Source organism: Sitophilus oryzae, unplaced genomic scaffold (genome assembly GCF_002938485.1).
Source record: "Sitophilus oryzae breed Bouriz unplaced genomic scaffold, Soryzae_2.0 scaffold_1436_pilon_pilon, whole genome shotgun sequence".
Taxonomy (NCBI): Eukaryota; Metazoa; Arthropoda; class Insecta; order Coleoptera; family Curculionidae; genus Sitophilus; species Sitophilus oryzae.
The window spans coordinates 390502-415003 of record NW_022146100.1 but is presented as its reverse complement, the minus strand read 5'-3'; the positions used below and the strand labels follow the sequence as shown (position 1 = coordinate 415003).

Genomic DNA, 24502 nt, shown 5'->3' with positions numbered 1-24502 from the left:
TATGAAATAATATTATACATGTACTGATTTCTTTTCGAAAATCGACAACTCTGAAACTATGATCCCTCCCTGACACAAACGTACATTGTGAGACAGGAAATTGTAGAGAGAAACAAGCCCTATAACATGGGATACAACATTTTAATGAACAGTGCTTTCCATAAAATTAATATAATGTAAAATATATGAAATAATATTATACATGTACTGATTTCTTTCGAAAATCGACAACTCTGAAACTATGATCCCTTCCCGGACACAAACGGTACATTGTGAGACAGGAAATTGTAGAGAGAAACAAGCCCTATAACATGGGATACAACATTTTAATGAACAGTGCTTTCCATAAAATTAATATAATGTAAAAATATATGAAATAATATTATACATGTACTGATTTCTTTCGAAAATCGACAACTTGAAACTATGATCCCTTCCTGACACAAACGGTACATTGTGAGATTGGTGAAATTGTAGAGAGAAACAAGCCCTATAACATGGGATACAACATTTTAATGAACAGTGCTTTCCATAAAATTAATATAATGTAAAATATATGAAATAATATTATATGTACTGATTTCTTTCTGAAAAATCGACAACTTGAAACTATGATCCCTTCCCGGACACAAACGGTACATTGTGAGACAGGAAATTGTAGAGAGAAACAAGCCCTATAACATGGGATACAACATTTTAATGAACAGTGCTTTTCCATAAAATTAATATAATGTAAAATATATGAAATAATATTATACATGTACTGATTTCTTTCGAAAATCGACAACTCTGAAACTATGATCCCTTCCCGGACACAAACGGTACATTGTGAGACAGGAAATTGTAGAGAGAAACAAGCCCTATAACATGGGATACAACATTTTAATGAACAGTGCTTTCCATAATAGTGATGGGTTGTTATTTAACTATCTGTTATTTTATAACAATTATTTAGAAATAACATAACGCAACCGTTACTACTTCTAAAAAATAACAGATATAAAATGTAAATTAATACCGTGGAGATCGGCCGCCGTGAAACGAAAACGAAGTCGGCGCTCTGCACCGCCCCGAAATTCTATGCTGCTCAAAGCAATTCCAAAAAACAACTAGTATGGATGGAAAACCTGTTATATCGTCAACCATCGATACAGGCGGCGAGACAACGGACAACGGAGTGGGGGAATGCGCGGCGAACGTAGCTGCTTCGGTCGATCCCGTCGACGGTCGTATTGCGCTTATAACAGCTTAAAAATAATAGGATATAAAAGAAGCAGGTTTTTGAAACAGTTGCGGGCATAACGCCTGGCGGTCGAGATAACAGGAGTGGGAAAGGAAGGCTGCTGCATCGGTCGATTGTCGATGGAAGTTCGAAACAGGTTGGAGAATAACGCATCAGTTGTTTTAGATATATTGTTTTTCAACCCGTTACGAGCATAACGGGCGGAGGTCGAGATATTATGGCGCTGTATGTTTCAGTACGTTATTAAGTTTCAATATTTAGGTATTTATTTATTCTGAAAATTTTCAGAATAATATTTTAAGATTTTTTAAAAATATATACAGGGTGTTTTGAAAATCTGGTCATTGATTAATCACGATCCTGCTTAAAGCCCTTGGACGTAAAAAAGCTGATTTTTGGAAAACGGATTGACTTTAGGGTGTAGAGGTTCGATAAGAAGGATTTTTCGAAACTCGAATTAAAGGAAGTGAAACCACCTCAAATATTAGAATATTTTTATTTTAAAAACCGGTGAGTTTTCCTGAAAACTCTTTAAACACGTATATTTTATTTTCTGTTGTTTTACATATTTTAAGATTTTAAAAATATATACAGGGTGTTTCATAAAATGTGACCATTGAGTAATCACGATTCTGCTTAACGTTTAAAGCTGATTTTGGCAAACGGATTGACTGTGGGGTTGAGGTTGATAAGGAGGGGTTTCTCGAATCTTAAATTCCAAGAGGGTGAAAACGCCCCTCAAATATTACAATATTTGTTATTTAAAAACGGTTAGTCTTTCGGGAAACGCTTGACACGCATAATTTATTTTGTTTTTTACATATTTTGAAATTTTTTAAAAAATAATACAGGGTGTTCCAAAAGTTGAGTAATTGATTAACCAATGATCTGCTTAAACTGCTCGACGTTTAAAGCTTATTTTTGGCAAATGTGAGAAAATTTTATCCAGTTTGTATGTCAATAGAAATTTTTGCTTTGCTTTATCATCACCATTACAAATTATTAATTCGACGCGAACGAAGTCGCGGGTACACGCTAGTTTAAGTGTAAAATTAACTGAACTCTAGTGTATAGTTGGTTTACTTATGAAGAATATGTAATTACACATTTTCTTATATTGCTATTTTTGACCACAAATGGTAAAATTATAACTAAGAGCTTCTTGTCCGTCGAGTGAGATGCACCCTGTACACTGCTACGCAATTGTGATCTACGCCGATCGAGGGGCAAGGCGTAGGTAGATCGGAATGTATACGTATAGACGAGTGGCGGAATTTTGGCTTTTTTTATATCGCAATTTGTAAACAGCGCTTATTTGTAAACAACGACCGTTTTTAGAGAGGTATTTAGATAACAATCGATATTTAGAAATTTTAGACACCCTGGAAATACTACCACCGAGCATGTCATTGTAGCAACTTGCAACTGCGTTAATACGCCTGGCGGCGACCGCTTCATACTCTTTCAGATATTTAGCAATAAAATAAAGAAACCTGTTATTTTTAAGCTGTTATTTTAAGCTGTTTTTTATAAATAACTATAACAGTTTCAACTGTTATCTAAAAATAACAGTTTTGCCCATCACTATTCCATAAAATTAATATAATGTAAAATATATGAAATAATATTATACATGTACTGATTTCTTTCGAAAATCGACAACTCTGAAACTATGATCCCTTCCCGGACACAAACGGTACATTGTGAGACAGGAAATTGTAGAGAGAAACAAGCCCTATAACATGGGATACAACATTTTAATGAACAGTGCTTTCCATAAAATTAATATAATGTAAAATATATGAAATAATATTATACATGTACTGATTTCTTTCGAAAATCGACAACTCTGAAACTATGATCCCTTCCGGACACAAACGGTACATTGTGAGACAGGAAATTGTAGAGAGAAACAAGCCCTATAACATGGGATACAACATTTTAATAGAACAGTGCTTTCCATAAAATTAATATAATGTAAAATATATGAAATAATATTATACATGTGCTCGATTTCTTCGAAAATCGACAACTCTGAAACTATGATCCCTTCCCGGACACAAACGGTACATTGTGAGACAGGAAATTGTAGAGAGAAACAAGCCCTATAACATAGGATACAACATTTTAATGAACAGTGCTTTCCATAAAATTAATATAATGTAAAATGTATGAAATAATATTATACATGTACTGATTTCTTTCGAAAATTGACAACTCTGAAACTGTGATCCCTTCCCGGACACAAACGGTACATTGTGAGACAGGAAATTGTAGAGAGAAACAAGCCCTATAACATAGGATACAACATTTTAATGAACAGTGCTTTCCATAAAATCAATAAAATGAAAAATATATGAAATAATATTATACATGTACTGATTTCTTTCGAAAATTTTTAGTTTGGGTTTTTAACTATTTAATATCGGGATTTCGGGGATAAACATACACCGGGATCCCGGTTAGGGAACCTTACTACAGATGATTTTATTATCAACTTTGTTTTAGAATACGCAAGCGGCTCCTCCACAGAGCAGCAGGGAACGTCATACTATTTGGCAGGGTGTGCTTGAATGGATTGAGAAACCTAAAAATCCTACAGATCAACAAAAAGTCACTAGGCACGTTCCTTGTCAAGTTTCATCCAGTTCCAAAGATGGCGAACCCGAAATGTAGGCAGACTATGTTTTTAAAGTGTTTAATTTTGATTTAATTTTAAATCGATTTCTTAGGAAAGCAGATGGATGGCCTCAAAAGCTTATTATGCAGTTAATGCCAAAGCAATTGATTGGTAATATTGGCGGGTCTTATCTAAAGAATTCCAAATCGGTCTTGTTCCATCCCACGCATTGTGAGGCGCTAGAATCATTAACGAGAGTCATGAATTCTGGCTTTGTAAGTAACAAATGAAATAAATACAAATAAATGCAGAGAATCTTTCTTGGTATACAGTGTCAGCCAAATTATTCACAACTTATTAAAATTTTTGGTACACACTGGTTATTTTTAAACATAATTTTAACTAATTTTTATCATGCAATTTTTAGGCTGGTTGTGTGCATTTTACAAACACCCAAAATCCCCCATCATGTGATATCAAAGTACTTATTCTTCTGTACACTGCAGATAAGAGGGCATATCTGGGTTTTATACCAAATGACCAAGTAGCGTTTGTGGATAGACTGAGAAAAGTTATTCAACAACAAAAATCAACGCAAATGCGACAGGTATAGTATTATACTTCTTTTTTTTTTATTTAAGTGTCTGTATTGTCATGATGTTTCAATTTATGTATGTCATGATACTTTTTTAATGCATGCTGAAAATTACGGTTCGGTTCCTAAGAACAGTTTGTAAAACTAATATAACAAATTTCAAAATTCTTATTATAGAACGTTTTAAATTTAATGATGATAAATCTTAGACAAGGAAAGAGAGGGGACGGGTAACACGCATATTCTCCAGTCTTTGAATAAGAAGACTAAGGAAGGAGCATATAAAAAATCTTAGGTACACCGCGATGGGCCTCAAATATGGCCGACTTAAATTCCGGTTTATCAGTGTCATTCTAATTTTATTTAAAAAATGTAAAACTATGATGTAGGGTAGACGTGGGGTAGACTCAATAATTTGTTGTTTTATTTTACGTTGTGAATAAATGTTGGTAGTTATTAAAATTGTTATAAAATATATAATTCTAATAAAATTGATAAGTTATAATAAGTTTTATTAACACAAACATCCGATACGCTACTGAAGCAAGTAAGTCAAATTAACGTATCTAAATCTTTTGACAAGTAATAAATAAAGCTAAATGCAAGAAAAAATATATAATCAGAAGTTAATTAAGTGAATTTCAATGGTCGGTTTACTACTAACGTATGTATATTATGAGAATAATTTCATTAGCGAAAAGTTGTTCCATTATTTCACTACTTTTTGCCGAGATCTGCCGCACGCTACACAACTAACTATTAGTCTTTTCGATAATCGCGATAGTGTCACTGTTAATTTGCCGTTGCACATTTCCATCTAGATTTTACTACCTTTATACAAATCCATCAGTAGTAGAATAAATAATAAATAACATAAAATAAGCTCCGTAAAGACTGACAAATCCACAAAATTTCAAATCAAATTCAAATGTGTCAAATGAATCGTCAAACAGAACTGTCAAGGATCCTCACCCTAGAGTGCTTTTTCGCCCACCATGCATGAATACATGGATAGCATTATGCTCCTTCCTTAACAAAATAAAAACACTAAATTACCACAATACACCAAAACACTTTTACTTTTACACTGGACGCGCGTTTCGCTAACCATGTTAGCATCATCAGCAGATGATTATAAACTCAACTGTAATCCTCAACTGTAATCCTTCCTTAGTCTTCTTATTCAAAGTCTCCAGTGATCTGTTTTGGAGGCCAAAATTCGGTTGGCGGCCATACTTTGGTGACAAGATGTCGAGGTGACACTAAGCGAATTTTTATGTTTTTTGTGACTACTGTTTTGTTTTAAATTTATATACTGTGTTGTTTAGTATGGTGAGATGTTCAGCGTATGGCTGCAAAGGCCGAAGCGAGAAAAAAGTGGCTGGAATTACATTTCACATGTAAAAATCCATACACAACTTTTGTTATGTACTCATAAAATGTACATTTTTTTTCATTATAGCAGTAAAAATATGTAAAATGCTTTTAATATGTCTTGTACCGCATACAAACTAAACTATTTTTAATAATTCCAAGTAGTATTTTCAATATCCTGTATTATAATTAATGTTTAAAACTTTAAATAATGCTACTCAGCATGGATTTCTCCAGTGACGTAGGGAATTATAATCAGAGAAATACAATTTCTGCAATAAACATTTTCTTATATATTTTACATGTAAAAAAATGTATACAGTATTGTTATCAAATATGTAAAATAATAATTGTAAACTATAAAAAAAAACATGAAAAACTTTGGTTATAAAAATTCTATATGTATAGTTGTTACATAAAACTTACATTTACCTGCCAAGGTTTGCTGGGGGTGGACAAACTTGTGGTGGGCTACTTGTTACTATATTTTTTTAAATATCCTTTCAAAATATTTGGTAAATTTGGTGTATAATAATAGTTTCAGTGAGTAATTAATAAAAATTTAAAAATAAATAAAATAACACAAAGCTTCTAGAATTGTTTATTTTTTTGTGGAAAATTAGGATATTCTTATGATTGAAGGTAACAAATATTAAAAATTACATTATTCATTGAATCGGTAAGCGTGTGTGAAGGGGATTGGCTAGATTCATTATTATACCGTATGATCGAAAAAAACAGCGTCCAGTTGGCTTGTAAATGACGATCGATGATTTCATAGCCATCGCTGACGCCGTATTTTTTCAGGCCCAGCTGAAATTTGGTCAGGGGAAGTGGGGAAACCGTTCTAGACGATAACCACTGAAATCGTACTCAGACCCGACCCCGGGCCTGAAATGTCGAAATCGGGTCTGAGCCCAATGAAGCAACGTAGTTTTTGGGCTCGTATAAGCGGTTTAATAAATCTATATATATATATATATATATATATACATACACGTTTAAAACATATATATTTACAATATTTTTTATTTAATTATACATTATATACACGTTAATAAATAAACAATTGTCTTGATGATCAGTCCACTGTGACTGTTAAATAAATTTTGCATTATCGACTTAGATATTCTAATACTATAAAGGTGAGACTATAAAATACAAAATTGTATATTTATGCATTACTCTAAAATGAACGATATATTAGTTTACGTTTTAATAAATATTTTGTATCGTTTAGGTACAAGCTAATTTCTGATGTTACGCCATTGGGGAATTTCGCTTGGTGACAAATGGTCTCACTTTCAGCATGGTGGGCGGAAAAAGCACTCTAGGGTGGTGATCCCTGACAGTTCTGTTTGATGATTTATTTTAGACATTTGAATTTGATTTGAAATTTTGTGGATTTGTCAGTCTTTACGGAGCTTACGAATGTTATTTATTATTTATTCTACTACTGATAGTTGTATAAAGGTAGTAAATCTAGATGGAAATCGTGGCAGAACTTAAATTAACAGTGACACTATCGCGATTTATCGAAAAAGGCTCTAAAATAGTTGGTTGTGTAGCGTGCGGTAGATCTCGGCAAAAATCGAGTGAAATAATGGAACAACTTTTCCCTAGTAAGTGACTATATAATATACATACGTGTAGTAAACCGATCATTTATGAAATTCACCTAGATTAACTAATTATATATTTTTTCTTGCATTTTTGCTTTTATTTACTACTTGTCAAAGATTAGATGTCAAAGAATTTAGATACGTCAATTTGACTTACCTGCTTCAACATCCGATACGCTACGTTTATGGTTATAAATAATTATTATAACTTATCCATTTTTATTAGATAATTTTAATAACTAGCAACATTTATTCACAACGTAAAATTAAAAAAAAAATGATTGAGTCTACCCCACGTCTACCCTACATCATAGTTTTACATTTTTTAAATAAAATTAGAACGGCACTGATAAACGGGAATTTAAGGCGGCCATATTTGAGGCCCGTCGCGGTGGCCCTAAGATTTTTAATATGCTCCTTCCTTAGTCTTCTTATTCAAAGTTTGTGAATGAGCTGTTAAAACTATTTCAAGTATTTTTTGCTACAAAAAAGACATCGACTGCCATATCACTAACAAACAGGTCAGAAAAACTAGCCTTTTTGCGCTGATTTATACTGACAATAGGAACAGATATTTCTCAGGAACCGTGTTCCGTAATAATAAAAATTTCAGCCAAAACATAGAAATGGAACAGAAAACCAAAACTAACACGAAATGGAATACAGCCTTAGGTTTTCCTGTCAATAGCTAAATAAAGATAGTTATTTTACGCAAATTAATGTTTTTAGGGCGGAAATGGTCAACCAATGAACCCCCAAGGCGGCGGTCAACTACCAATGGGGAACACCCAGCAAATGAGCGGGGCGAATCCTGTCACTTCCCAAAGCGGTCAAGGACTGATGATATCACAAACAAATACCATGTCTATGGGTGGCGGTCAAATCACGCAAAATGTATCTGGGACTGGTAAGAGCTTATATTTTTCTTTAAAACTTATTACAGTTATTTGACTATAAAGAAGTTTGACTATAATTCATAAACTTTGAATTATCGTATAATTAATTAAGTCAGAATTAATTCTAGTTTTCTAACGACTTGTGTTTCCGACTTTCGTTATAACTCAAATATCAACTTTAAAAATGTTTCTTATTCAAAATTATTTTTTTATGAGGAACCTATGAGGTTTTTTTCTCGAAAACTATAAAAGATAAATCCTTGAATTATTGTTTAAGATATGCATTTAATATTTTACAATTAGAATATTAACGAAAATAAAATAAAAAAAATTATGCCCCGATGCAGCCTCGAACTCGGGCCTCCCGAGTTCGGCCTTCCGAACTAGCGGAATACTTTAGTCGAATATACTTTGGTCGAAATATGTTCAAGCCTAGCATTTAACATATTAAACTAAAAAAATAAATAGGGACTCTTCATTACAAGTTAAAGTCTGGCTAGAAAAAATCCATAATCCTTGAATTATTGTTGGTACATTGGTATACAGGGTTGTTCACCACATACGACACGGAGTATTGTAGCTAAACGATTATATTTTTACAAATTTCAAGTTTTGGGTTCGATGAAGGACTATTAGAGGTACAATTTAAAAATAATTTGACAAGATACAGAGTGTCCCAAATAAGTAAAAAATATCAAAGTTGCATTTTTTTAAATGGAACACCCTGTATATTATTACATTTTTAGTTTCTACGATTAAAATAAAGGTAAATTTGATTAAGGTTTATTATACTTAAACCTTACCGTTTTTGAAATATTTTCAATTTTGGGAAATTGCAGTAAAAATTTCAAGACTTCATTTCTCCAAGGGTATCAAAGTTTTTAATACTAAATATTTACTGAAGTTTATTTATTGATCAGTTATTGTGTTGCAATAATAAAAATAATACTACCTTATACAGAGTGTCTAAAAATTTATTTTAAATAATTTCTAGCTTTAAACGCCAATAACTTCTTTAATTTAAATGGAACGCCCTGAATATTTTAGGAGAATCAGATGAACAATTTAATTGTCTATCAAATTGTATTATACCATTTTTTACCTATCCCTTCAAGTTTTCGTAGAAAATGCATTTTCTTATAATTTAGACCCTATTTATCAATAGACCCATGGAATATTGACATTTTAGATTGTTTTTTAAAGCAGCAAATGTACAAAATGTACAGGCTAGTAATATTATCGTTTTTAGCAAAACGATAATATTACTAGCCCATTATGTATGCAAAAAGAAAACTATTTAAATCTTTATAAAGAGTATACCATTAATTAAATATAACACCATTATTTCCGCCAATATACTAATTAATTACATACTTAATTGTGTTCGTTAATAAATTATTCTAAATAAATGTGGATTTGAGTCAGAAATCAATATAATAATAAGTTATCAAAATAAAGTCTCTGTTGTTATAAATAAGTATTTATTAAAAAATGAAATGTCATTTTTAAGGTGTTTCTTTTTATCAGACTGTCTAATACCCATACAAAATTCAGTTTTTTAGTATTTGGAGCAATTATTATTAATCAACGCAAACAGTCAGTTAATGTAGTTTGAATACTGGAATCATATTAATTGGTCCCCTTTAACAAATATTTAAACATTTTTTTTTTATTTTTTAATAAAATAAACAAATTATATCGACAATTTTAGTATCTGTACTCTTTAAAAATTTGGTACATCTTTAAAAATAATCTAAAATGTCAATATTCCATGGGTATATTGATAAATAAGTTCTAAATTACAAGAAAATGCATTTTCTATGGAAACTTAAAGAGATAGGTAAAAAATGGTATAATATAATTTGATAGACAATTAAATTGTGCATCTGATTCTCGTAAAATATACAAGGTGTTCCGTTTAAATTAAACAAGTTATTGCCGTTTGAAGCTAATAATTATTTAAAATTAATTTTTAGGCACTCTGTATAAGGTAGTATTATTTTTATTATTGCAACAAAATAACTGATCAATAAATAAACTTCAGTAAATATTTAGTATTAAAAACTTTGATACCCTTGGAGAAATGAAGCCTTAAAATTTTTACTGCAATTTCACAAAATTGAAAATATTTCAAAAACGGTAAGGTTTAAGTATAATAAACCTTAATCAAATTTACCTTTATTTTAATCGTAGAAACTAAAAATGAAATAATATACAGGGTGTTCCATTTAAAAAAATACAACTTTGATATTTTTTACTTATTTGGGACACTCTGTATCTTGTAAAATTATTTTTAAATTGTACCTCTAATAGTCCTTCATCGAACCCAAAACTTACAATTTGTAAAAATCTCATCGTTTAGCTACAATACTCTGTATAAATAAAATCAGAAGAGACCGCTCCGATTAATTCTAGTTTTCCATCTTTTTCTCGACTGGAAATCCAGTTACCGGTAGCGGCTAGACAGCTAACTTTTATTTAATCCATATAAGGATATTTCGAGATTTTTGACAACGAAGTTACAGGGTGGTCAAAAGTGCCGCTAATACCTTCGAAAAAAGGATGGTACGGCTGTGCTCGACCTGGCGAGAGATTACAAAGAGATTACAGAGTACAAATGCTTCATAAAAAATGCAACATACATATCACGCATTTTAGTTTGTTGCGGTTTAGCTGAAAATTATTCAATAAATATCGATGCCAACTGAATGCCAACTAATATTTAGGCCAGCCGGGAGCACCTCTAGGACAACCCGGTCCTGGAATAGGACAAACAATGGGTCAAACTGGCATCGTTCAATCCGGATCTGCCATTGGCCAGGGCGGATCCGGTATAGGTCAACCGGGCGGGAACATAGGACAACCGGGTAATCCGATCGGTCAACCCGGTGGACCCAATATTGCCGGAATAATGGGACAAAATGTCGGACAACAAGGTAAAACATTTATAACACTTAAAACTACACTTTCTGTAAAAATTTATAAAATGTAATCACTTGTAAGGAAAAAAAGTTTTTCCATCGTGTCGTCTTAAAACTTCTACAATTAAAAAAAAGCGACTGTGATTTCTTTTATGTATTGTGATTGTATTATGTTACTTTGTGATCATATCAGTGAAAGAGTATAATATGAGTATGGCATTATTTGTTATCTGTCATTTCAGCTCAAAAGTGACGGTTTTTCTGTACTTTTTGAATATCACCTTTCGAGATCGTGCATTTTCTCGCCACACAGACTATAGTTTAATTTTATTAAACCAGATTATGAAGTTTCGATTTATAACAAAAGCGCAATACTCATTCTCAATATATTTCGTGTCAATTACAAACAGTATTTGCACACGCCAAAATAAAGGTTAGCCTTTATCTTTATCTTTAGAAAAAAAAACAATAATAAATTCACTAAATGTAAAAAGATACAACACTATAATTACATTACAAATTAGCAAACAAAACATTTTAAAATTTGACGTTTACAAACTCACTGCATGAATAAAATTATCCACTAAACAATATTTGTTTTATTTTTTTCGGAAATTGATTTATTGGGAGGGATCTTATGCTTTCCGGTTATACATTATTATTACCGGTTACTTCCTGTTTCACCGTAGATGACTACAACTTTTTGATTTTTAAATGGCACCCTCGGTATTTTTTTTTTACTTTATTCGACAGAAAATAACACTCTGAATAAAATGACATATCATATGTCAACTTTTGACATTTTCGCATATGGTTTATTTGAAATTAAAATTTGCGGTTTAATTAATCATTTGTAATGGTGATGATAAAGCAAAGCAAGAATTCCATTAACATACAAACTGGATAAAATTTTCTCACATTTATGCCAGCATGAGAAAAAACAATATGGCGATATTATTATATAACTTGGTAATAGAGATGAGCAGAAAATCGCAAACTGCGATTTAATCGCAGCGATTGTAAATTCGCAATCGCAACCTGTGATTCCTTTCCATAGCAAACTGCGACTTGCGATTGAAACATATATCTGCCGATTTTGGATTTTTAGGCAACCAATATTACATGAGTTGCGATTTGCAATCGCAGTGGGCACGCGAACGAAGAGCTGCGAACGAAAATCACAGCATTGCGATTTTCGTTCGCACCGGCGTTGCATCGACACGGCACTGAGAAGCCGAACGATGAGCTGCGAACGAAAATCGCAATATTGCGATTCTCGTACGCCCCGGCCGGCGGCGGCGCGTCTTCAACACGGCAGTGGACAGGCGAACGAGGAGCTGAACGAAAATCGCAGCTCATCCCAGCATTGCGATTGCGATTTTCGTTGGCACCGGCGCGGCATCAGGAGCACGCCAACGAAGAGCGGCGATTGCGATTTTCGTTCGCAGCTCCCAACACATCGGCCTAGACTAGATCGCAAAATCACATTCGCAATCAGGGCCCCGTAATTTTTATGAAGCGATGGAAAATAGGCTTATATATGTTTATATACCGCATAATATATATAATTTATTAGTTTTAAATTTTGATAATAGTTTCAGATTTATAATATAATTATGGATTGAGAAGGTTAAAAAATTCTTGTTTTCGGTTATGACTAATTATAGTTACAGTTGCTCCCAGGTAATGATTCAGGTAAAATGATTCATAAGGACAGTTTTGGATTCAAATTATAAAAATTATCTATTTTATCCTTTATTGACTAGAAGATATAGAACACGGAAAAGAAACAGCCCTTTTTATTTATTATATTTTGTTATATATTATATTATTATAAACATTTTTATAACAATCCATAATATAATATAATATTCTGAATATACTAACAGTTGTGGATCGGCTGCTATGTTAATTTAAATACATCCTTTACAATCAGTTTTTTCATTTTAGAGAAATTGTAAATATAATAAAATGTGATATTGTCCTTTTATTTATCTAAAAGTTCGAAAGTTTGCACTTGCACTGGACGGGCCGTATCAAAGCCGTCGGTGTCGGCTTCTTTTGAGTTACATATAAAGAAAATGTTTTTAAAAGAAAACAAGATAAAATAAACAGGTTTTTTTCTAGTTATCTGAATTAAGATTGGCGGCAACCTATTTATAATAAATCTTTCGTTAGTATACCTACTGTCTAAAAGCACATTCGAATATTTTGAACATTTTATGTATTTTTAATTTCCCTTTTAAATTTATTCGGTCTGTTCTAATCAAAAATGTTTAAAAAAAGAAACTAAGTTATTTGTGGATTTTTTTTTGGTAGGTAATTGATGAAAATTTTAAGTGCAATATGTGTGCAGCAAAAATATCATAAAAAACACGCACTACAAATTTTAAAAGGCACATAGCATCGAAACACCCAACAGTTTCTTATTAAAAAAAAAATTATTCCGCTATTTATTCTGTTTTTTATTAGAAATTTTGGGATTGAGCTTCCCAGATTACAGCGTACCAATTTAAAAATATCAAAATCGCAATCGCAGGTTACAGTCGCAGCGATTTATAAATCACAATCGCAGTTTTGCTCATCTCTACTTGGTAATATTTGAGGGGTAGTTTCATCTCGTTGGAATTTAACTTTCGAAAAATCCGTTTGCCGAAAATAAGCTTTTTACGTCAAACAGTTTAAGCAGAATCGTGGTTAAGAAATTACCCAACTTTTTGGAACACCCTGTATGATTTTTTAAAAAATTTCAAAATATGTAAAAAAAACAAATAAATTATGCTTGTCCAAGCGTTTTCCCGAAAGACTAACCGTTTTTTAAATAACAAATATTGTAATATTTGAGGGTGGTCTTCACCCTCTTGGAATTTGAGATTCTTGAAACCCCTCCTTATCGAACCTCTACACCCCACAGTCAATCCGTTTGCCAAAAATCAGCTTTAAACGTCAAGCAGTTTAAGCAGAATCGTGATTACTCAATGGTCATATTTTTTGAAACACTCTGTATAAATTTATAAAAATCTTAGAATATGTAAAATAACAAAATAAAATATACGTGTTTAAGAGTTTTTCCGAAAAACGGTTTTTAAATAAAAAATATTTTAATATTTGAGAGATGGTTTCACCCCCTTAGAATTCGAGTTTCGAAAAATCCCTTCTTATCGAACCTGTACACCCTATAGTTAAAATGTTTTCCAAAAATCAGCTTTTTACTTCAAACGCTTTAAGCAGGATCGTGATTAATCAATGGCCAGATTTTTTTAAACACCCTGTATACATTTTTAAAAAATCTTAAAATATGTAAAAAACAAAATAAAATATACGTGTTTAAGCGTTTTTTTTTCGGAAACTTGACCGTTTTTTTAAATAAAAAATATTGTAATATTTGAGGGGTGGTTTCACCCTCTTGGAACTGGAATTTCAAAAAATCCCTTCTTATCGAACCTCCCTCTACACCCTAGAATCAACCTGTATGCCAAAATTGAGCTTCTTACGTTGAGTGGTTTGAGCAGGATCGTGATTAATCAGTATGTCAGTCACTTAAAGATTTTATATCGTCCTATTGCTGCCAGAAGTCACTAACTTTTTTTGGAACTGAAAAATTCGGAATTTTTAGTTAAAAAACGTAATATATTCATAATATCGTCCTATTGCTGCCAAAAGTCATTAACTAACATTTTTCCGAACAACCAAATTCAATCACTAACTATGTTTTGAAGCGGAGAATCGATTGCAAGAGCCATTAACTACGATTTTTGGTTATTTATGTTTTATTTTAATACCGAATAGTTACTAACTATAACATCTTTATACAATGCAATTCATCTTTACACGCATTTATCTCGGAAGTAATAAAAAGTATGTTAGTGACTTTTGGCAGCAATGGGACGATATATTAGTATAGATTTAAAATCTCGCGTATAACCTTGAACGTCAAAAGGGGGAATAAAACTCTCTCTGTATAGTTACATTTTCAATACAAATCAAACAAAGGTATAGACTGGCAAATTAATATATTTCTTTGGTTGTTCGACTAACTCATATTTTTTTTATTGTTAGAGTTAGAAAACTATTATCCAAAAAAAAATACAAGAATATATCACCAGTGAAACCTGTTTCACCGACGATATACATACAAAAACTAGCATAGATGACATTCCTTAATATAAAAAAACATTTATATTTTACAAACTAAATAATTTCATTTAATAATTATAAAAATATATTGAAATATATTATACTTTTCTCACCTTAAATTATACACTAAAATATTGATTTTCTTAAGTTAACAATTACATGTAATATAATTATTCTAATACAAAATTTAATCAAAAAAATCAATCAAAATTCAATCTTTATTGATTTTTCGTTTTTTTTTCTCTTTGCATTATACATTCCTAAAATATCTGAATCGGAAAAATTATGTTCATTTTCAGGAGTTAAAAATGATTAGACTTGCTTTTTGATTGTTTATTCGGTACCTGTTCATAGTGTTCATTCTTCTTAGTGTATACCATAGTGTATACTGTGCTAGCGTGACCATTTTGTTTACACTGACATAATGCATTCTTGAAAAAACAGGCTGATTGGCAGTGATAGTGGCAGTGATAGTTTTTCCAACAGTGACAGCACTTGCTTCTTCATCCCTTGGAAAAACCGTTGTTTTGGGCTTTTTCGCGCCTATTTCTGCTGAATTCAGCTGTGGATTTTTTATATCTGATATTTTCAGAACATTTCCAAGTGCAACTAAATCGAAATTTAATAATAATAATCATTTTGCAAAGCTTTGAAATACCAATTGATCCTGTAGCTGAATACTTGGATAATTTCTTCAATAATAATTTATTCAAAAAATAAATTGAAATTGAAATGCAGAAATGTATGTAGCAATTGTCTCACCATTTTCGTGATTCCTCTGTCTGAATTTATGCCTTTCTGCTATTTCTTGCGGTCTGGGTTGTAAATGATTCTCCATTAATTTAATTAAATCGCTGAAAGCCATTTCTTCTGGTAATACAAGACTAGACAATTCAACCGTCAACTCGAAAGCTTCATCACCGACTACAGTTATTGAAATTGCTGTTTTTAAGATTTTCTTCCACTTGATTCACTATAAAATATTGACAAATTTTCTGAATTTCAACTCTGAATTGTTCTAATTTTCTAATGGATGACATTTTCTTCTTACAAACTTAATTTTCACTTAATAATTAATTGACTTGATCGTTTACCAACTGCGCCAGTGTAACCATTTATTAAAAATAATTAAGTTATTTATTAATTCAGTTGTATATGTATTAATACAATGAACGCCAATTGAGAAGTGCTTTATTCTGGTTTAAAATATATCGATACAACAATATATAGGTACAAAAACTAGCATAGATAAAATTCCTTAATATAAAAAACGTTTATATTTTACAGCCTAAATAATTTCATTTTCATTTTAATATTCATAAAAATATATTAAATATATTATACTTGGGTGTATACAGGGTGCTACAAATTCGAGGTTACGATTCGATGATTTAAGTATTCCAAAAACCACGGTCTTTAATATAATAAAAAAATACGGCGAATCTGCCAATGTAGGCATTAGAGGTAAAAGTTCGGGAAGGCCAACAGTTGTATCTCAGAGAGATTTACGAAATTTAGTAAAAATTTGCAAGTCTGCGAGAAGAAGTACTCTTCGCGAAGTAACAGTTAAATGGAATACTGTAACTGTATTAAATATATCAAGAGAATGTTGCCGAAAATATATCCATAAATGCGGTCTGGGGTTTTACAAGGTAAACTTTATTTTGTGGGGATAATCAATTACCTGAAGATTATTGATACAAATTCTTATTTAGGCCAAAGAAAAACCGCTACTGACAGAAATTCAAAAGAAAAATTGCTACAATTGGGCAAAATCTAAATTATCGTGGACACAAAATGATTGGAATAAGGTCATATTTAGCGATGAGTCTAAATTTGATGTTTGCGTTGGAGATCATCGAAAAAGAATAATACGAAATAAAGCAGAAGCCTTTCATAAATATTGCTTAAAGAGGGTTGTTAAATTTCCTAAGGGGATTATGGTTTGGGGTTGCATGTCAGCAAGAGGTTTGGGCAAATTAAATTTTATAGATGGCACTATATACTTGAGACCTCACTTTTGCCTAGTGCTCAAAAATTGTTTCCAAACGAAGACTATATTTTTCAACAAGATGGAGCATCGTGCCATTCAGCAAAATCAACTAAAAATTGGTTCGGTAATAATAATATAAAAGTTCTATCCCATCCTGCAAGTAGTCCGGACCTCAATGTTATAGAAACTGTGTGGCATAAAATGAAGCAATATTTAAGAAACCACCTTCAACGAACAATTTTTTTGATTTGCGGACAAAACTGCAGGAAATTTGGGATAATTTTCTCTCCTCAAATATGCCAATCTTTGGTAAATACAATGCCATTAAGAGTTCAGGCAGTTGTTAAGGCGAAAGGTGATGTAACTCCGTATTATATAGTTGTCAGCAAATTTGGCTTCATTTTGGCAAAATAAGCTATTATCAAAAGTTATTTGTTTGCAAAGTTATAAAAATATAGTAAAATTGTCTAGATCAGATTGTCTGAACAGTTAGAAAATGCTCAAATCGTATTTTTAATCATATCTCAATTTTTTCAAAGGGAACGAGGGTGGCTCGTTAGCATATTTGGAAAAAGCATTTTTTTTCGAATAATTTGATAACACACACTTGGTATTTCGAGGCAAATTGTCGTTACGAACCGCAAGTTATAATTTCAAATAAACCATATGAGAAAATGTCAAAAGTTGACATATTATATGTCATTCTATTCAGAGTGTTATTTTCAATCGAATAAAGTACAAAAATACCGAGGGTGCCGTTTAAAAATAAAAAAGCTGTAGTCATTTCCGAAAACAATTGAATACGTCAATCAATCCTAATTTATATCATATACTAACAAAACAAATCTCGTTTTTTTAACTGAAAAAATAAAAAAAGTTATAGGGGTGAGCCACTTTTGAGACGCACCCGGTATATATAAGGGTTTAAATTCCCTACCATTGATCGAAAAAAAAGCGGCGTCCCGTTGGCTTGGAAATGGTCATCGATGACATTCTCCTTATAATTTTACAAATAAAATGCCAGCGATCTTTATTTCATAGCCATCACTGACGCCGTTTTTTTTTCGATGGTAGTTGTATGGTAGTATAGTCTGTGAAACGAATAACTTTGAATTTGACAGTTCCCGCGGGCTTTTCTAGTGTAAATTTTATTAGGTTAGCAACTTGCGGCCATGCTGATGCAATGCCGTCTCTAATAGAACAGCCTCCGAGCGAGATTATGACGTCACGCTAGTTAGATACTACGGATTAATTATGTTGTAGAATACATGGAAAACATAATTGTCCCTCGTATATGTAATTTTTTGGAATATATTCGACACTATTTTTTTTGCTGACACAACACTGATAAAGGCTATAAACCTTAGCTATAACGTTTTTTTAAAGCAAAAAAAAAATAATGAAAAACCAAATGAAAACTTAATCCTAATCAAACCTAAATCCCAAGAAAATCAAAAATTTTAGAATAATTTTACATATATATATATATACAACGATCTTTATTTTATAGCCATCGCTGACGCTTTTTTTCTATGATATTGTATTATTTGCAAATATAATTTTTCGAACATTGATGCTTGCAAAATATACATATAAATTTTGTGAATGGACATAATATTATATCACTTTTAGTAGATATTGAATGTTTTCTGTTAAATTAGATTGATTTTCAAACCCCAAAATTTAAAATATATTTTACATTTTACCCATTATCATATGTACCTATTCATTATTTGTATATTGTAAAACATTTGCTGCATTTGTATGGTTCATAGTTTATTTACACCGTATAAATAGGTATATATATTGTATTTATTAACTGTATATTATGTATATTTCATGTAAACTATATCATTTTTAAAATACAAACCAAAAATACGAAGAATAATTATATTTTCCATGTATTTTACAACATATTTATTAAACCGTGGTATCTAACTAGCGTGACGTCATAAATCTCGCTCCGAGGCTGTTCTATTAGAGACGCCATTGGTCTGATATTTAGAAATGTCAAAGGCTGATGACATTTTACTTTTGTCAGTCATGACATTTCGCGTTGATTTTTGCAAGAAGAGGAAGAACTGTCACTTGTTTTATTATTTTCTTTTTCTATTTCACGAAAGTAAAAAGAGTTACCTATCTAATTCGTTCAGGCACTCATTTTAAAGAATATCAGTAACTTTTTGGATAGAGAGATTTTATATTTGCCATGTTGGTAAAAAATAACGGTCAAAATTCAAAGTTATTCATTTTATCGACTAAATTTTGTATTTTTATGCATATAATTTCAATATTATACAAGAAAAATATAATTATAGGTCCAAACCAAGGTAATATGCAAGGCGGAATGATGGGCCAACCGGTTCAGAGAGCGCCCTTCGAGAACCAGCTTCAAGCGGAAAGACAACAAAACCTGGAGAAAATCAATAAATTGAAACAAACTCTGGAAGCGGCACAACAGCAAGAACAACAGTATAAGAGTCAACTGGAGAGAATAAGTCACATGAAGACGTCGCACTTACAAGAGGCGTTGCAAGCCGCTCAGCACACGGAAATGCAGTATAAAATTTTAGAGGTAAGAAACTCGGATGCAGAATGCTTCTCTTAATAACGATATTTATATAGTAAACGCCACGAATGTTTGGGAGTGATTCATCGGTCGCTACCATGTGAACTAATCTCTTCAAGGTCACATAAAACTTAATTCCAGTGCCGTGGTGTTTCAAGTCATATAATAATCAATATATAATCTGTTGTAGTTTGTTGGTTTAACTGTCAAAGTCTTGTCAAAACATATATTTGGTTATAAATATCTTTGAATAAGAAGACTAAGGAAGGAGCATAATGCTATCCATGTATTCATGCATGGTGGGCGGAAAAGCCACCATAAAAGCTCTCTAGGGTGGGGATCCTTGACAGTTCTGTTTTACGATTCATTTGACACATTTGAATTTGATTTGAAATTTCGTGGATTTATCAGTCTTTACGGAGCTTATTTTATGTTACTTATTATTTATTCTACTACTGATAGTTGTATAAAGGTAGTAAATGTAGATGGAAATTGTGGCAGAACTTAAATTAACAGTGACATTATCGCGATTTATCGAAAAAAACTCTAAAATAGTTGGTTGTGTAGCGTGCGGTAGATCTCGGAAAAAATTGAGTGAAATAATGGAACAACTTTTCGCTAGTAAGTGACTATATAATATACATACATGTAGTAAACCGATCATTTATGAAATTCACTTAAATTAACTAAATTATATATTTTCTTGCATTTTAGCTTTTATTCACTACTTGTCAAAGATTAGATGTCAAAGAATTTAGATACGTTAATTTGACTTACCTGCTTCAGTAGCGTATCGGATGTTTGTGTTAATAAATACTTATTATAACTTATCTATTTTTATTAGAATTATATATTTTTATAACAATTTTAATAACTACCAACATTTGGACGTCGTTACAAAATGGCGTATTAGGTGAGGGCATGAGTAGTCGTGTCCAGAACAGTTGTGTCCAAGATTGTGTGACGTTAGAAGGACAGATAAAAAAAAAATAGGTGATTAGATGTACCTACGTAGTTAGCGGTAGCTTTACCACCCAAGTTAAGGTAATAGGTTAAAACGTGCTGAGGACTGTATGGCATTAGGGTGGCTAAAAATATAATGTCGCAAGCGTTTTCCCCTGAGGATTGGGCGCCTCTTGTTGTATATTATAGCCTTGCCCCTCTGCTGAACCTCTGGGGGGGTCGACCGTTAAAATGTCCATTACTCGTGGGAACAACATGGAAACAACAAATAAAAAAACAAACAAAAATAAAAAATCGGTAAAAAAAACTTTTAAGTTAAACGGTTTTATCTTATGTGCACTGAAAACTAGAAAATAATAATAACAATTAGGTATTTTGAACTTCTAGTTCAGAAATATTTTAGTACTAGGCAGAATAGCTTTTAGGCATATTAGACTAAAATAAAAACGTGGGGCCCATTAACTATTGCTGTAATACTTTCTTCTATACTAAGTGTGGATTGCATCGACTTACTATAATCGTAACTGGAGATTTTGACAATCAATAACCAGCCGTGGCGGCTTCACCAGCGAACGCCGAGCTCATGATCTACCAAAGTATAAAGATATGCTTTGCCATAGGTAGGATTTCAGAGGGGCCCCACGTTTTTATTTTAGTCTAATATGCCTAAAAGCTATTCTGCCTAGTACTAAAATATTTCTGAACTAGAAGTTCAAAATACCTAATTTTTATTATTATTTTCTAGTTTTCAGTGCACATAAGATAAAACCGTTTAACTTAAAAGTTTTTTTACCGATTTTTTATTTATGTATATTATATGTATTTTAAATGATATTTAAAAATTTTTTTTTTGAGTTCTACTGTGTCTTTCTGATTTATCTTGTAAAAATAATTTTGGCACTTACTCCCTTTGGTATTTCCACTCTTCAATTTGTTGCTAAAATTGTACATTGTTAATTTATCAATTCTTTTATAGCAAAGGATGAGCGCGCAAAATAATCCACAAGTTCCTCAGCCGACCAATCCCCAACAACAAAGAATGATGAGGCCGGTGATGACTAACAACCCCGGACTGCGTCATTTATTGCAACAGGTAACAGTAAGTGAATTTTAGTCGCAAACTTCATCTGTGTTGTGTGTTACAACAGGTGTTTAAAACTAGTTATAATTCAGTTTTAACCACCCCTTGACGATACTAATATGGTTAGCAAAACGGGCGTTCAGTATTAAAAATAATCTGTTGGTATATAGCGGTGAACTAATATTTTATTTTGCTGTTGTATCGCCACAGACAGGTTCCAACCTGAAATGTTGGTCAAAATTAATTTCCAGTTCAACATTTCTTAATTTAAATCTTTTCTTTAAATTTTCTTAATTCAAATGAACTTTTCGCCAATTGATTAAGCTTGACCGGAACAGCGTAGCCCACTTGGAAGAAAATTATAATAAATCTAAAAAAAAATGAAGATTTCAACCCCTTGCAGCTGTGAATCAAAACAGATTCAAACCTATAAAAAATAAATCTTATTTCTATGTAAGGAATCTCCCCACGAGAGATGGCACATGTTTTTTGAAACATCCTGTATTTTTATCACATCTCAGTTATAGAAATTTAATGCAAAACCCACTTATTCACTTTTATGTTGTTTGTTTTGGTTGTGACCTACACAGGGTGTCCCGTAAGTACTAGCCGTAGGGCCTACGGAAAAAAGTATTTATTTATAGCTGAAGGAGATATGAGAAATTGCTGGAAATTATTTTCAAGTTTGTTAAACGGCCGCTAGAGGGCGCAACTGCTATGGAAAATAATAAAATAGAATTTTTACAGAATTTTGCCTAGATAATGAGTACTATAAATAATAGCTTCATAATCTTCGGTAAATTTTGGATTTTTTTTTGTTAGAACCATTTTTCCCTACCTGCTAAAATAAAGTGGTGGGGGAAGGTTAGATCTGTCTTTATTTAAATATTAATAACTCCGGACTGGATGATCAGAATCCAACAAACGAGGGCTCGTTTAAAAGAGCGTTTCTTACTCTATATTATACCATAAAAATAATAATAATGTTTCGAACGCAGGCGCTAGGGGGCGCTTTGTACAGCCGAGAGCTTTGAATAAGAAGACTAAGGAAGGAGCATAACGCTATCCATGTATTCATGCATGGTGGGCGGAAAAAGGACTCTAGGGTGGGGATCTTTAACAGTTCTGTTTGACGATTCATTTGACACATTTGAATTTGATTTGAAATTTTGTGAATTTGTCAGTCTTTACAGAGTTTATTTTATGTTATTTATTGGAAATTGTGGCAGAACTTAAATTAACAGTGACACTATCGCGATTTATCGAAAAAGACTCTAAAATAGTTGGTTGTGTAGCGTGCAGTAGATCTCGGCAAAAATTGAGTGAAATAATGGAACAGCTTTTCGCTAGTAAGTGACTATATAATATACATACGTGTAGTAAACCGATCATTTATGAAATTCACTTAAATTAACTAAATTATATATTTTTCTTGCATTTTAGCTTTTATTTATTACTTGTCAAAGATTAGATGTCAAAGAATTTAGATACGTTAATTTGACTTACATGCTTCAGTAGCGTATCGGATGTTTGTGTTAATAAATACTTATTATAACTTATCTATTTTTATTAGAATTATATATTTTTATAACAATTTTAATAACTACCAACATTTATTCACCACGTAAAATAAAACAACAAATTATTGAGTCTACCCCACGTCTACCCTACATCATAGTTTTACATTTTTTAAATAAAATTAGAACGACACTGATAAACCGGAATTTAAGTCGGCCATATTTGAGGCCCATCGCGGCGTACCTAAGATTTTTGATATGCTCCTTCCTTAGTCTTCTTATTCAAAGGCCGAGAGCTATTCTTAGTGGGACACCCTGTACATTGCTAGATAATCTTTCAGACTTGAAAATAATTTACAGCAATTTTTTTAGGTTGATACATTTAAATATTATTTTCCCCAAATTCGATATATCTATTTTTGAACCACTCCGTGCATTAAAACGATCAATTTACTTTATTTTAGCAACCTCAGTACCGGCAGCAGTTGATAAGCATGCAGCAGATGGGTGGCAACAATAGCAGAGGTCAGATGGGTCAGCAACAGATGCCAAACCCTCAGGCTGGCCAACCTAACCAGTTCGACGAAGTGCCGGGGTTCGATTTCAACGAATTAAATAAGTTTTAAGTATGAAGAAATGAAAATGTAAATATGAATAAATGTATATAGTAAAGATTAAGGTATATATTTTTAAAGTAACCGAAATGGGTATACAGGGTATCATTGAAATGGTGTTAAAAAAATCAGCGGGTGATAGTACTCCCAAAAATAGTAAAAAAAAGTTCCTATAAGTATAGGACGGAAAATGCATATTAAGGGAGTTAGGGGCACTGAAAGGGTGAATTTAAAAAACGGTTGTTTTGAAATTGTAGGCTTAAAGAACGAGATAAAATTTCGAAAAAAAATCCTCTGCCATAAATTTTGACTCTAAATCAAATGGTGATACTGAAAAATTGTTTGGAAAAGCGGAAA

The 24502-nt window shown here is 31.9% G+C and overlaps 1 protein-coding gene across 2 annotated transcripts in view; it reads left to right on the top strand.

Moving 5' to 3' along the window:
- LOC115876396 (mediator of RNA polymerase II transcription subunit 25-like) overlaps nt 1-24205 on the top strand; it is a 36677-nt gene extending 12472 nt beyond the window's left edge. The window contains exons 9-16 of one of the 2 annotated variants that reach the window (XM_030892168.1): nt 3752-3915; nt 3976-4138; nt 4291-4470; nt 8184-8361; nt 11077-11286; nt 19720-19976; nt 21910-22032; nt 23996-24205. In XM_030892168.1, the coding sequence (XP_030748028.1) occupies nt 3752-3915; nt 3976-4138; nt 4291-4470; nt 8184-8361; nt 11077-11286; nt 19720-19976; nt 21910-22032; nt 23996-24157 (1437 nt within the window). In that variant the 3' untranslated portion in view covers nt 24158-24205. The remainder of the gene's footprint in view (nt 1-3751; nt 3916-3975; nt 4139-4290; nt 4471-8183; nt 8362-11076; nt 11287-19719; nt 19977-21909; nt 22033-23995) is intronic. The other variant, XM_030892169.1, reaches the window with a different exon arrangement.
- The last annotated feature ends 297 nt before the right edge of the window (nt 24206-24502 follow it).